The sequence below is a fragment of the Rhinopithecus bieti genome, unplaced genomic scaffold (assembly GCF_001698545.2).
Source record: "Rhinopithecus bieti isolate Rb0 unplaced genomic scaffold, ASM169854v2 scaffold_9209, whole genome shotgun sequence".
Lineage (NCBI taxonomy): Eukaryota > Metazoa > Chordata > Mammalia > Primates > Cercopithecidae > Rhinopithecus > Rhinopithecus bieti.
In genome coordinates this window covers 43,287-58,672 of record NW_016805989.1, presented here as the reverse complement: position 1 = coordinate 58,672, position 15,386 = coordinate 43,287, and the positions used below count along the sequence as shown (strand labels likewise).

The 15,386-nt window shown below is 45.9% G+C and overlaps 1 protein-coding gene across 2 annotated transcripts in view; it reads left to right on the top strand.

Annotated features, from left to right (window-relative positions):
• The first annotated feature begins 422 nt into the window (after positions 1-422).
• The window catches only part of CLEC19A (C-type lectin domain containing 19A), a 38,888-nt gene continuing 23,924 nt past the window's right edge, over positions 423-15,386 (top strand). For both annotated transcript variants that reach the window (XM_017874396.1, XM_017874397.1), the window contains exons 1-2: positions 423-683; positions 13,771-13,936. In XM_017874396.1, the coding sequence (XP_017729885.1) occupies positions 596-683; positions 13,771-13,936 (254 nt within the window). In that variant the 5' untranslated portion in view covers positions 423-595. The remainder of the gene's footprint in view (positions 684-13,770; positions 13,937-15,386) is intronic.

The following is a 15,386-nucleotide window of genomic DNA, read 5'->3' as shown; positions in this document are numbered from 1 at the left end:
CAGAAATCCCGACTTATACCTAACACCTCTTGGTTTTATACCTTAACAAATTTTTTAGAATTTAAAACACTGCAGACCAAACAAATGACATCCATGGCCCAGGAGACCTCTGCACTCAATGCTGACTTGCAGTATTTTTACCTTTTGGTACATATTTACTCTGAGGGAGGTGAGATACTTTGTCTCCTGTGACAGGCTGGAATGTGAGTTTCGTTACTATCCCATTTTACAGAGGAGGAAACTGAGTCTCAGAGAAGTGCACACCCAAGGCCACAGGGTGGCTCAGAGACAAGACTGAGAGCTAAAACTTCTCTTGGTTCAGGGGCAAGACTGGGAGCTAAAATGTCTCTTGGTTCTTTGAGGGGGGCTGGCCTAGGGCTGCTTTGCTTTCAGCTGTCATTCTGAGCTGTCTCCAGCAGTGTGAAGAGGAGGGAGGAGAAAAGGACGAAAAAAGGAGGGGACTGGAGTCCATCCAGTCTGTCCCAGCTCCTGCCAGGCTCCATCTGACCGTAGGAGAGCAATCCTGGACCCAAGCTCTAGCCAAAGAGCCTCTCTCCTCCACTCAGGCTGGGAGGTTGCTTTCTAGGAGTTCAGGATGCAAAGGTGGACACTGTGGGCTGCAGCCTTCCTGACCCTCCACTCTGCACAGGCCTTTCCACAAACAGACATCAATATCAGCCCAGGTAAGTGCAGGGGCCAGGGCTGGGAGCAGGTGGAGAGGAGTACACTCTCAGGAACTTATTATATCAGTGAGGCCTGGCTGCTTCTGTTGGGGGGTTGGGGTGCCCTGACCCGAGTCTCCTCATAGCTTTCCCCCTACCACCTTTATCATGGGCACTATTCTAGGCCCAGACACAAAAAGTCCTGGGTTTAAATCCCAGTTTTGCAGTTTACAAGCTGTGTGACATAGAAGAAGTTTCTTAATGTCTCTGAGCCTCAGCTTCTTCTAGAAAGTCAGATCACAATGGCATTCTCTTGGTGCTACTGTGCAAGGCAGATGAGATAACATGGAGAAGGTGTTTTGCACGATGTCTGGCACTACAGAAAGGTCTGAACATGGTAGTTTTGTGAGGGATCTGGGCCCCAGCCCTACCTTGGCCGTGACAGCCTTCCCAGGGAGCTTTCAGAGCTGCTGCTGTTGCCACCAGAGGTTAAGTGTACAGGGAGGGACACTTGTCCCTCTAATGGCCTCCCTGGAGGCCTGGCCCAGCAACACCCAGCCTTGTGGGGCATCCCCAGGGATGAGAACCTGTTGGCCTTGGGAATGTGGCCTCCCAGTGTCCCATATGGAGGATGAGGGTCTTCAAATGAGCTCAATTTCTTCCACTTTGCAATAGGAAGGCTGGGGTACTCATTCTGGGGGACCCTCATCTGGATGAGAAGAGTTCTAAATCCTATAATTTGGTGGCCAAGAGTCTTGACTGTCACCTCTACCAGGTTCTATCCAGGCTTGTTTAAAAATCATAATATTAGCAATATCAATAACAACAACTAAGACTTACATGACACTAGTTATGTGCCAGGCACAGTTCTAAGCCCTTTTCAGATATGAATTTATTTAATCCTCATAATAACCTTCATATATGGATTTATTTATCATAGCAATGGCAGAGATATCATTTTTAAATCCCCATTCAAGTAAAACTAATAATGAAATACCAAGATGGAGATTCTCATAAGGCCAAATTATTAGGTTGTGATAGTGTTAGGGTGAATTTAAACAGTGGGTCGATAGGGTTGCCAGATAAAATACCAGTAAATAAATATTAATAACTTCTTTTTTAGTGTAAGCATGCCCCCAATATTACATGGGATGTATTTATATTAAAAATTATCTGTTGTTTACCTGAAATCAAATTTGACTAGGTATCCTTTTTTTTTCTTTCTTTTTGTTTTAAATCTAGCTTCCTTAGTGGTAACAATAAGGGATAGTCTTAGTTCATTTGGGCAAGAGGTTTCAGTTCTGTCCTAAACTCTCTGAGTGTATTCGTCAGCTCAGGTTGCCAGAGCAAAATATCACAGACTGGGGAGCTTAAGCAACAAACATTTGTTTCTCACAGTTCTGGAGGCTGGGAAGTTCAAGATCAGGATGCCGGCAGATTTTGTTCCTGGTGAGGACTCTCTTCCTGGCTTGCAGATGGCCGCCTTCTCACTGTACCTTCACATGGCAGAGAAAGACAAAGCTCTGGTCTCTTCCTCTTATAAGGGCACTAATCCCATCATGAGGATGGGATCCCATCTAAATCTAATCACCTCCCAAAGGTTCCACCTCCCAACACCATCACATTGGGAGTTAGAGCTTTAACATATGAATTGGGTGCAGGGAAGAGGAGAGACACAAACATTCCATTCATAACAATGACTTGCATCCTTACTCTTGGACCTCAGTTTCCTCACCAGTGTAATAAGCAAGTAGCAGAGAAGATGAACAAAATATTCTTGCAGGCTGCCTTGTATATCCCAAGATCTTGCCTTTCTGACCAGCAAAAGTGGGAAGGGGCCAAGACTGAGTTTGAAAATGGGAGTAACTAGGGGTGGTTTCTGTCCTTCACTAGCTTGTGCCCATGGGACCTCTCTGAGACTCAAGTTTCCTCACCTCTCTGAGCCCCAAGTGGGGATAGCAAGGGTCCCTATCAAGGGTTTTGGAGATCTTCAATGAGCTCATGCAAATGAAGTGCCTAGCACACAGTAAAGCACTTGAAAAATGAGTTATTAACATAATGTTTGTCACTGTGGTTGTTGATGTTATGCCAGAATTGGCCAGGAGACAGTTTTCTGCTCTGACAAAAGTCCTCAACATTGAAAGGAACTTCTGAACATCAGTCCCCAAGCCTCATCCCTACTCTATAGCTAAGAGTACTGAGATTGTGTCAATCTCAGCTACCTGGGAGAGCTCAGAGTTTGGAATTGGAAGGATGGGTCTTAGAAATCCACTCAGCCCAACCTTTCCATATTATGGCTATGGAAACTGAGGCTACAGAGGCCAATTGAGCCAACCATGGTCATCACTGTCCAAGAGGCAGTTCTACTGCTTCCCAGGCTCCCAGCCCTACAGATAGCCCAGTTTCAGCCTATGCAGGTAGATTCTCTAGAGGAAAGTGATTTCAACACAGAGGGAATGTGTGTGAGTTTATGGGTGCATGTGAGCAGGAGCATGCATGTTGGTATGTTGTAGGGAGGATTTAGGGGTCTCTGTGGGCCCCGGCAGACCATGAGAATACATGCACCTCCAAGGCCCTCCTTATTGAGAATGGGCTTGGTTTTTCATCTTCTTCTGTGTACCCCTAGCCTTTAGGTACAATGCATAACAGGGCACACGTCATGGGTCATTCATCTCACTACTCCAGACCTTTCATCACCCACTCCCTGTATATGCAAATATATGCAAATAGCACAACTTGGCCACCCCCTATGTTTTGGAGGAAAAAAAAAAAACAACTCTTTAGACATCTCTTAGAGACTTGGGAGGATTTAGACAGACTAAATCCTTTTCCTGAAACCTTTTCTCTGAACCTGCCTTTGATCTCATTGTTTAAGTGGATTAATGAATGTAAAGTCCTCAGAACAGTGTCTGGCACCCAGTAAGAGCTACGTAAACATTTATTATTCTTCTACTATCAAAAAGTTTCCTTTCCCTGACTCCTGAGCCCAAGAACTCTCTGTAGCAAAGGAAATTTATAGCAAAGTCTTTTGAAGCTCAGGACCTGCTTCTGCAGGGCTTCAGAAGCGTAGATGGGGAAGGAGTCAAGTTATGTAGCCTCTCCGTCACCCGTCCAAGAGCCTGGCATTGCACTCTCAGCTCTGGGAAAGGTTCTGGGACCCAGACTGTTTCAACTGTAATAATATCTAATACTTACTAGAATCCCTGCCTCTGAGCTGGAACTGGCTTTTCTGTGAAGTAGGCACTATGATCATGCCCATTGAACAGATGAGAAAACTGAGGCACAAAGAGCTGAGTTTCCCACTAGGACCATCTGACTCCAGAGTCCAAGGTCTGAACTCGGAGCATAGAGACCTAGGCAACAGTGTTCCTACCTCCTAGAGCAGCCCGGATCCTAAAGTGTTCCTTGGACATTCTGTCCAGTTGCCACTCCTCTATGGTCACAGAGCAAGCACTTTGTACATACTTCTAGAATACTTAGTATGTGATGACTCTGCCATGTGCAAGTTCCTTCTTCCAGACTGAGAGCAACCCAAGGACACAGACCTCAAGCCAAATAGGCACCCAGGAAACATCGACTTATTTGCTTAATTGCTACATTTGGTGTTTAACAGATTTATTTCACAAATAAGAAAACGAAGATTGGAAAGAAGATATCTTTTAGAGGCGCTAGTCTGTTCAGGACTTTCTGAATCTGTCAGACTCAAGTCTCAATACAGTCTCAATCATGGCTCTGCCACTTTTGACCCAAGAGAGTAAGTGACTTACCCTCTCTGAGCCTTAGTCTCCTCATCTGTAAAATGGGGATGATATCGATACTCCCTCCTAGGCTGATCTCGAGGAGTCACATACTAAACACCCAACGAATGGCTGCTCTTATTAGCAATATAAGAAATTGTCTAATGCTTTCCCCCCTGTTTCATGTGGCCTCAAGAGTGGCTCACAGAAGGGGCAGCAAAGCTTAGACAGGAGAGACCTGGGGCCACCAGTTTCACTTCCCAGAGCCAGGACTCACTGTAAAGGAGGCAGTGGAACCCATAGGACAGCAGGAGGGCAGCGAGGGTGACCCAGTCCTCAGAATGCAGCAGCCACCTTCCCGGAGTCTGTGACACTCTTTCGGTCCCCGGGAGTGTCTGGGGCCCAATATGCGGACCTGGTGGACAAATGTGGCCCCTGAGCCTCCCCACCTCCCTTCCTGGCTGGGTCCCAAGACTCATCTGAAAAGGCGGCAGCAGGGTAGTGCATTCGTGGGTGGCTGGACTGGGGCCAGGGGAGCCAGCAGCCAGATTGAGTAGGAAGGTGACAATTTATTCCTTTAAAAAGAGTGGGGGTAGGGGGGAGCCCTGAATTCCACTGATGTGTTTTCTTTCCCTAACAAGCTCAGAGCTCCCAAAGGTTTTGACCCCCACCCCAGCTGGGGGACCTTGGGGCCCTCTCGTGCTGCTAATTGAAGGAAAAGACCAGGTGGTTTGGCCTCCTGGTTTCCAAAGCAACAGCCCCTTTGTGCATCTCCTCCCCTCTGCCTCTCTCCCTACTTTCCCTCCCCCACCGCTAGTCTCATCTCTTCCCTTCTCTCCTTCTCGAGTTCCCAGCCATGCTAAACCATTTCTAATTCTCCAGTGCTGCATTCGCTCTCACACCTCCAGACCTCTGCACACACTGTGCCCTTCCCCTGGAACACTCTTTCTCCAACTCTTGTTCATCCTCCGGGGCTCAGTTGAGACAGCACCTCCTCTAAGAAGCCTCCCAGATCTCCAGGTCTGGGTTGTGTTCCACTTTTAGGGGTTCTTGTAGCAACATTCTCTCTTCCCCCATCCAGGAAGGGAACTCATGATGCCTTGTCATAATCACCTGTGGGATCCTTGAAGATGGGGACAGGGCAGTCACCAATTCAACTAGGGAGAGAAAGAGGCAAACAACCAGTTTCTAAAATAATCGAGGGGCTGCTCCCTGAAGTTTTGCTGGCATGACACACATCCACAAATTACATGGTAATGACACCTTTATTTTTGCACTGCTTTTTCTTTCTTTCTTTTTTTTTTTAGAGACAAGGTCTTGCTCTGTTGCCCAGGCTGGAGTACAGTGGTATGGTCATAGCTTGCTGCAGCCTGGAACTCCTGGGCTCAAGTAATGCTCCCTCTTCAGTCTCTTGAGTAGCTGGGACTACAGGCATGTGCCACCACATATGGCTAATTTTAAAAAAGGTTTTTTTTGTAAAGGTGGAGTCTTACTACACTGCCCAGGTTGGTCTCAAACTCCTGGCCTCAAACAGTCCTCCTGCCTTTGCCTCCCAAAGTGCTGGGATTACAGGCATGAGCCACTGCACCTGGCCTGTGCTTATTTTTCTTAATTTTGGTCTTCACAGACCATGAGGCTCATGAGGTCAGAAGGCACATCTGTGTAGTATACCACACAGTATCTTCAGCTTGTAACCTACTACATGAGACCAAGTAGTTGCTCATTATCCTTGTTGAATGGATAAAGGAATTAATGAAGGACCAGACCATCAAGATTGGAGCAAAAGGAAATGGGCTTACATGCAGTAGGATTCTCTAGGTTTGGGAGTAGACAGGCTGGCTTCAAATCCCAGCTGGGAGCTGTGAGATCTTGGGCAAGTTAGCCAACCTTTCGGTGCTTTGGTTTCTTCATCTGTGAAGTGGGGGTGATAGTGGCACCTACCTGGTAGGATGTGTGAAGACTGAGTGCATCTTTCTGCATCAAGCATTTAACACAATGCCTGGCACACAGTGAATGCTGAGTCAGAGCTGGTGCTGGTTGTTGTGTTGCCATGGTTACCTGACTGTCAAGCTCTACAGCTAAAGAAATCCCTTCACAAGAAACAGATTAGCAGAGGCTGGTTTGGGGTCAGGCTGATGAAAGGCCTTCTATTCCCAATTCCTTAAACCCAAGAGGTAAAGGAGGAGGGGGAAGTGCCATGCAGGTTGGAGTTAATGATCATTTCAGCGCAAGCCAGCGCTCTTTTCTGCCTCCCAGGTCCTCCCAATTAAAGGCCTTTGGCTGCCCTGTTGGAAAGGGGAGTAATTGAGCAGTGACCTGTCATAGCCTCATTTTCTGGTATGTTTCACCCCTGGCATCCATAACCACCATTTACTCAATGGAGAAAACCTAAAGGACCAGAATGGGGAGGCGGGCTGTAAATGGTTCAAGGAGCTTGTTTTCCGCTCTGGGAGGAGCAGACAGGATTGGGGAGGCAGGGATTCTTTTTGAAATATCCACAGTCTTTAAGACCAAGGACCCTTTTCCCCTTCTCACTCCACTCAGCCCCTTTCATTTAATTAATTATTAATTCCTCTTTGCCAGGCTCTATTCAAGTGAGAGAATGAATGAGTAATTCTACAGGCTCTATCTTTCAGTCTGGCACACTGTAGACCAGGGCTTCCCAGATTTTCACGTATACAAGAATCACCCGGGGCTCTTGTAAAAATACAGACTCTGATTTGGAAGGCCTGAAGTGGGGCCTGGGAGTCTGAAGGTCCCAGGGGATGCTGAGGTTGGCCTTCACAGCAATCGTTGTCCTAAACAATATGCAAAACCAGGATCTGGCAACCTCTGATTTCAGGACTTGGTTAAAAAAAACTCCAGGAATGCCATCGCAGCGTCAGGACTCCTGGTTTCAAAGGCATGAGTTATGCACACAGCCTTCTCACTGTTTTCCCAACAGGTTGCCCTCAAGAAGTGGTGTTTGATTCCCTACGTGTATTTATGCATTCAAGCCTAGTCATTGTGTACTTACTATGTGCCAAGGCACCAGGGGGAGAGGAATGATCACAACAGACGCTGATGGGGATAGAGGAGGAATGTGTGGATGTTGAGGTGGAATGGGCTCTAAAAGCATTTATCAGAGGCTCCTACCTCATCTTCCCTGAATAAGTCACTGTGCAGCAGAGACTCAAAGGAGAAACAGAATTGGCTGAAGTCAGGTCAACGGAATGATCTGCAAAGGTCTGAACATGTCTTTGAGAAATGGCGAAAGTGTGGGCAAACCTGGAGCACAGAGTAAGGAGGGGGCGGATGATGGAGAATAAGTGAGGGGCAAGCAATTCCCACGGGCAAAGGGAACACCTGCAGGGTTTCGGGGAAATGAGGTCAGGCTGTTCCAAGGAGGAAGGATGCCTCTGGACCTGGGAGGTGAGACAAAGCAGGAAGAAAGGTGTTGAGAAGGTCTTCATGGGAAAAGGTCAAAAAGAATGCAGAAGGAGAAGAAAGAATGAACTGAATTTAGGAGATGGAATAGACATGACATGAAAATTGATTGGTTGTAAGGAGAGGGAAAAAGAGATTATTTTTGGCAAATTATCCAGCAATGCTAAGAAATTCTGAGCAATGCCAGCCAATTCTTGTCGATTTTGTCTGATCCCAGCCAATCCTAGATAGAGTAGTTTATGTCAAAAAAAAAACATGCAGGTAGAGTCAATGTAACAGACATCCTAAGTTGGATCTGAGCACAAAAAAAGGAAAACACGGAGTAACGTCTGGAGTTTAGGTAATCATGTTGTACCTGTGTTCATTTCTTAGTTTTTTAAAATGTTAACATCAGGGGAAACTGGGTGAAAGGTATACAGGAACTCTCCACACACTATCTTTGAAACTTCTAATTTTTTGTTTTGAGACAGGGTCTTGCTCTGTCACCCAGGCTAGAGTGCAGTGGCGCAATCCCAGATGACTGAAGTCTTGACCTCTTGGTTTCAAGTGATCCTCCCACCTCAGCCTCCCAAGTAGCTGGGACTACAGGCACATGCCACCACTCCTGGCCGATTTTTGGTAAGAGACAGGGTCTCACTGTGTTGCCCAGGCTGGTCTCAAACTCCTGGGCTTAAGCGATCTTCCCACCTTGGCCTCCCAAAGTGTTGAGATTATGGGTGTGAGCCACTGCACGCAGCCTAATTTTTAATTTTTATGGGCCATAGTAGGTGTATATATTTATGGGGTACATGAGATATTTTGGTACAGGCATACAGTGTGTAATAATCCCATCAAGGTAGATGAGGTGTCCATCACCTCAAGCATTTATCATTACTTTGTGTTACAAACACTCCAACTATATTCTTTGAGTTTTTGTTAAATGTATAATAAATTACTGTTGACTGTAGTCACCCTGTTGTGCTATCAAATACTAGATCTTATTCATTCTATCTAACCGTATTTTTGTACCCATTAACCATTCCCACTTTTCCCCTGCCTTCCCCACTAACTACCCTTCCTAGCTTCTGGTAACCATCATTGTACTCTCTGACAACTTTTCTGGAAATCTAAATTTATTCCAAAATAAAAAGTTCATTTAAAAAAAAGAGGTAGAAGACAAAGAGAGTGGAGACTACACAATATGGTGAATTTGAGTCTACGAACTCTTCCCACTACCGCCGTGCAGAAAGGTCACATGAACATCTGCAAACATCCTGCTAAAGTTAGACTGGACTTCCAAGGAAGTGAGGGGGGTGCCCAGGGGCCAGAAACCAAGATAGAGATAGAGTAAAGCAAGCATATTGCTGCAGAGCCCTGAGTAGGGCATCAGGCTCCATAATGCCTGGACTGGGGTTTTAACACCTGCACGGGATAGGAGGTGAAGTCAGAGCTATCTGAAGCAGGAAATTGAAACTTGAACCCTTTCTTAGTGCAGAAACTCATGTAGAGTTTCATCTTCAGTGGAAGAGAAACCAGGGGAAAAAAATCCTCCTACAGTCAGAGAGAGATGACAAAGAAGTTTACTTCATTCTAAACTCAGGGGAGAAAGTGCTAGACTTTCCTTCTGCAGACTTCTTTAGTGAGGTCCATGTCGTTAAATTTAAACACAATGTTAAAGCAATGTCTTCAGTACTTTTAAGCCATGGTCTAGGATTAGTAATACATTTTAACTCTAAAATTAGACAAATAGCCCACAGTATACTTCTCATTAGTTGCGGGGGCTGTGTTTTAATTTTTGTTAAAGAAAATAGGAACAGGCTAAGAAATGTGAATGTTTGCTGTGATGTTTCGTGTTGCTGTGCTGTGGGGTTATTTTACATTTTTGGAGTCCTGCCTTCCATCTGGGGAAGGGTTTCTCAATCCTGGCACTACTGACATTTTGGGTTGGATCATTCTTCGTTGTGGGGAGTTCTTCAATATAGGATGTTTAGCAGCATTCTTGGCCTCTACCCATTAGATGCCATTAGCACCACCACTTCCAGTGGTGATAACCACATGTCTCCAGACATTGTCCAATGTCTCCTGGCAAGGGGCGGGGATAAAATTCCCCCTCACGATGCGAGAGTGACCAACCAGGCCGGGCGCGGTGGCTCAAGCCTGTAATCCCAGCACTTTGGGAGGCCGAGGCGGGCGGATCACGAGGTCAGGAAATCGAGACCATCCTGGCTAACACGGTGAAACCCCGTCTCTACTAAAAATACAGAAAAATTAGCCGGGTGTGGTGGCAGACGCCTGTGGTCCCAGCTACTCCGGAAGCTGAGGCAGGAGAATGGCATGAACCCGGGAGGCGGAGCTTGCAGTGAGCCGAGATCGCGCCACTGCACTCCAGCCTGGGCGACAGAGCGAGACTCTGTCTCAAAAAAAAAAAAAAAAAAAAAAAAGAGAGAGTGACCAACCAATTTCCGTTTGCTGGGAACTGTGGGGGTACCCAGGATGTGAGACTCTCAGGGTTATTGTTGTTGTTGCTGTTTTGAGTCAGGGTCTTGCTCTAACATCCAGGCTGGATGGAGTGCAGTGGCGTGATCATGGCTCACTGCAATTTTGACCTTCCGTACTCAATCGATCCTCCCACCTCAGAGTAGCTAGGACTACAGGCACACTCCACCACTCTTGGCTAATTTTTGTATTTTTTATAAGAGACGGGGTTTTACTGTGTTGCCCAGTCTAGTCTCGAACTCCTGGACTCAAGCAATCCACCCACCTCGGCCTCCCAAAGTGTTGGTATTACAGGCGTGAGCCACCACACTCAGCCAAGACTCTTGATTTTAAAACTAGGATGGTCCTGGGCACACTAGGATGGCTTGGTCACCCTACTTACATCTCTAATATGAGTATTTAGGGTGCCAAGTAATTTTAGGACAGGTGGGAGTGAGAAAAGTGGTTTATCACCAGCAAATACTGAGTCATCCAAGTCACTGCTGGACAAACTTATCTAAGTTCTCACAGATGAGTGTCCTTGGTTACTGAGTGGAAAGAAGGTAGAAATGATTTGCTGCTTCTCATCCATGCTAAGGGAGAAACTGCTAAAAAAGTGAACCCAGGCAGCAATTCAGTGTAGCCTTTTTGTGTTGTAGGCAGTGCTCAAAAGTCCCCACAAAGAGCTTAGCAACACCCAGTGTTACAAAGCGTCCATCAACTCTCTTGGCCATTGGCGCTTTAATGCATCAAGGTGATGTCCTCCTAGACCAATGCTCTCTGTCAAGAAAGGAGGGACCTGAGTCCCAGAAAAGGGTGGGGACAGGCCAAGGTGCTGTGCCCACTTACCTCCCCAAGCAGAGCTCCTTCTTTTTGCCATATAGAAGAGGATTAAGAAAGTGAATTCTGAACCAACAGGTTCCAGTTTGGATACTGGCATGCATTGAAAGAGAGTTGGCCAGGATTGACCAGGAGGGATGGGGAGGTACCCCTGGTCAGCACAGCTGCTGGGGTTGGGGAGAGGCTGTTCTGGTCAAAGGGGAAAGCCCGGTGGCACTGACCAGCCCTGAGAAGCATGGCCTGGAATCTACCTGCCTAGCATAACTCTCTTGATAAAAGCGACTGTCCCTTTCTTTCCCCAGAGAAATGCACAGAGGTGCACACACACTTTTAATTTTGTACTTGATTTTGGGAAATTCACTGAATCTCTGCAGCCCATCAGTCTTGGTTATAAAACCCTAAGCTAATCATTAATTACCAAACATTACATAATCCATATATCCCAAGTATTTCGTGAATTTATTTGGCCCAATCAGTTGACCCAGTAACTCCATGAAGTAGGTGCTATAAAGACCATGAACTATTCTTAGACCTGCTAATTTCCCATCATGAAGCATCATGCCAACTTTATGAGCAAGAACTTTGGAGTCAGGAAGCCTGGGTTCAAATCCTTACTATGTCACTTACCTGCAGGATGATCTTGGGCAAGTTACTCAGCCTGCCTTAGCCTTAGTTTCCCTATATGTGCTTGGCATACAGGTAAATTATAACAAATGCTCAATGAATGTTGTTCACTACTTTATTACTTCATGAGCTCAGTCAACCACTATAGTGGCTTGAAGGCAAAGATTCCACTAAAGGGTGACCTTCACCCACCCTTGAGTGGATGGCTACAAAAGGGACCCCAGAAATCATCTAGTTTGAAAGTCAAGATGGGAAAGAATGGACCAGCATCTCACAGCGGGTCACATACAGAGCTGGAGGTAGGACCCAGGCTTCTCAACCCCAGTCTAACAGATTCCACCCCTGCCCACTGCCTGTCGTCATGGATAAGCCATCCAACCTACTATGAGAAAGGTTCTCAGCCTGCCTGTCTCCTCTCGCCAGTCATCCTGAGTCGTGGTTTCCAAAAAAAGTATCTCTTAAGAAGCTTTCAGGGGGGCTGAGACTTGAGAGAACCTCACTGTCTCAAACATGGGGTTTTAAAATTTGTTTCTTTTAGAATTAAGAACAAATGCTGAACTCCAGGAGTTCAATGGGCAAAGATATAAATAGTCTTGGCTATAGCTTGGCAATAAACATGTGGAAAAATGTGCAGTCTTGCCAGATAGCCCGGCATTGCAAATTGAAACAAGATAACCTTTTTTTGCTTATAAAATTTGCAGATTGCCGTGAAAGTGATAACACTGAGCTCTGGCAAGGGCAGAGTGAGATGGGCACTCTCAGACGTTACCGTGGGAGGAAAAATTGCTTTCAGGAGACAATTTAGCAAATTGTATTAAAGCCTTAAAAATCTCCCCTCAGAAAATCAGCAGAAATGCCAAAAAAGCTTTATGCACAAAGCTGCTCATCTCAGAATTATTTGTAATAGTTAAAAAAATAGAGAAGATATCTAATTATCTAAAAATAAGAGAATGATTAAATAAACTCTAGGAGAGCCACTCAGTAGAGGATTCGAGAGCTATTTAAAACAATGTTTACAAAAATGTATAATAACATCGAAGAAATGCTTATACTCTTTAATTTTTAGAAATCAGAATACCGACTGGTATGCAGAGTACCATATAATCACATTACATTAAAACATCACTACATACAAATGTGACATGAGAAAAAACTGTATCAAAGCATTAACATTTTCCAGGTGTTCTATGATGTGCACGTATTATTTTTATAATTTAGTAAAATGTAGGTATGTATATGTTTTTTGGACCTCAGGCATAGAATTGCATAGATCATAATGGGACATGTTTGACTTTCATTCTTAAAAGTATGTACAGGCGGCTGGGCGCAATGGCTCACGCCTGTAACCCTAGCACTTTGACAGGCCGAGGAGGGTGAATCATCTGAGGTCAAGAGTTCGAGACCAGCCTGACCAACATGGAGAAACACCATCTTTACTAAAAATACAAAATTAGCTGGGCACAGGCCTGTAATCCCAGCTACTCGGGAGGCTGAGGCAGGAGAATCACTTGAACCCGGGAGGCTGAGGTTGCAGTGAGCCAAGATCGATCGCATCATTGCACTCCAGCCTGGGTGACATGAGCAAAACTCCGTCTCAAAAAAAAAAAAAAAAATTATGTACAGGCAGGGCTTGGTGGCTCACGCCTGCAATTCCAGCACTTTGGGAGGCTGAAGTGGGAGGATCTCTTGAGCCCTGGAGTTCAAGACCAGCCTGGTCAACATAGTAAGACCTCATCTCTACAAAAACAAAACAAAACAAAAATCGAAAAATTAGGCAAGCGTGGTGGTGCACACCTGTGGTCCCAGCTACTCAGGAGGCTGAGGTGGGAGTATCACTTGAGCTGCGAGTTGGAGGCTGTAATGAGCTATGATCAAACCACTGCACTTCAGCCTGGGCAACAGAACGAGACCTTGTCTTTAAAAAAAATAAATAAAAGTTTATAAAGGAAAGAAAATAGGTACTAAGTTATGGAAACAATGTCAGCACTGCCATCCTTCCTCCCAGTCTGTTTCCTCTCTGCCCCCAGCCCTGCCAGAGCTGCCCCAGCCTTCTCTGTGCCCCCTGTTCTGGATGGAGTTCAAAGGCCACTGCTATCGATTCTTCCCTCTCAATAAGACCTGGGCTGAGGCCGACCTCTACTGTTCTGAGTTCTCTGTGGGCAGGAAGTCCGCCAAGCTGGCCTCCATCCACAGGTAAGTGGGATCCCCAGTCCCCCATAGTTCAACTAAGCACCTCTTTGGGAAATGGGGTGGAGAATGGTATTTCCAACTGGCATTTCTCTTTGGTAATTGAAACTATTTGAAAGAAGTGGAGATGGAGTCTTGCTCTGTTGCCCAGGCCACTCTCGAACTCCTGAGCTCAAGTGATTCTCCCCGCTCACCCTCCCAGCGTACTGGGATTATAGGCATAAACTGCAGTGCCTGGCCAATTGAAGCTACTTTTTATCCAACCCAATTTCTCGCTGAAACCATCCTTGGCTATAGAAGGCAAAGCATTCAGCAGGGGTAGCAAATAGCATGCTGGAAGATCCACCTTTTTCCACCTTTTTAAGTGCCAGTCTTGTGCTGTCCTCTGCTCTGTATCCTGTGATACAACTGATATACTACATATATAAAGAATATGATGTCAGGAATATAAGAAATCATAACTGACACTTATTTGCTACATGTTTTATGTACATCATCACATTAAAGCTCCCTCAAACCATATCACATAGATATCTTCATTTTACAGATTAGAAAGGTGAGGCTCCGAAAAGGTAAGTAACTTGCTCAACATGACACAGCTCTTAAGTGGGAGAAACCAGTTTTGAATGTGTGGAGTCAGATTCCATAGCCCACCCTCCAAGGCCTCCTTCCACATTCCTCTGTCTCCAAAGCCCCAGCCACACTGACCATCTCAGAGTTCTCCAATTTGGTCTCGCTCTTTTACTTCTGCACACTCTTGGACATTCTATTCCCCCTGCTGGGAATTCCATCCCTATCTTTTCCTCCAGGTAAATACCTCCTCAACCTTCAAGACAGCTCTGACAATGTCTCTTCATTGAAGTCACTTAATTACACTCATTGCCCAGCTCTCCTGGGACACTCCCTTTATCACAGCTTAGCTACCTTTTTTGCATCTGACTTCCCTGCTGATTTGTGAGTTTTCTCAGGCCAGGTATGATGTGTTCCATTGGCACCCAAGCTACAAATCAAATCTTACCTCTGTTCTTCAAGAATCTCAGAAACTACTAAAAGGGAGTTGGTTTTTTTATGTGTAGAGCCATTGACTTGTTAAGAGTAAGGAAAGGGGGCCAGGTGTGTTGGCTTATGCCTGTAATCCCAACCCTTTGGGAGGCCGAGGTGGGCAGATGACCTGAGGTCAGGAGTTCGAGGCCAACCTGGCCAACACAGCGAAACTCCATCTCTACTAAAAGTACAAAAATTAGCCAGGCGCAGTGGAGGGCACCTGTAGTCCCAGCTACTCGGGAGGCTGGGGCAGGAGAATTGCTTGAACCCAGGAGGCAGAGGTTGCAGTGAGCCAAGACTGCGCCACTCCAAGATACTCCAGCCTGGGTGACAGAGCGAGACTCTGTCTCAAAAAAGAAAGAAAGAAAGAAAGAGAGAGAGAGAGAGAGAGAGAGAGAGAGAGGGAGGGAGG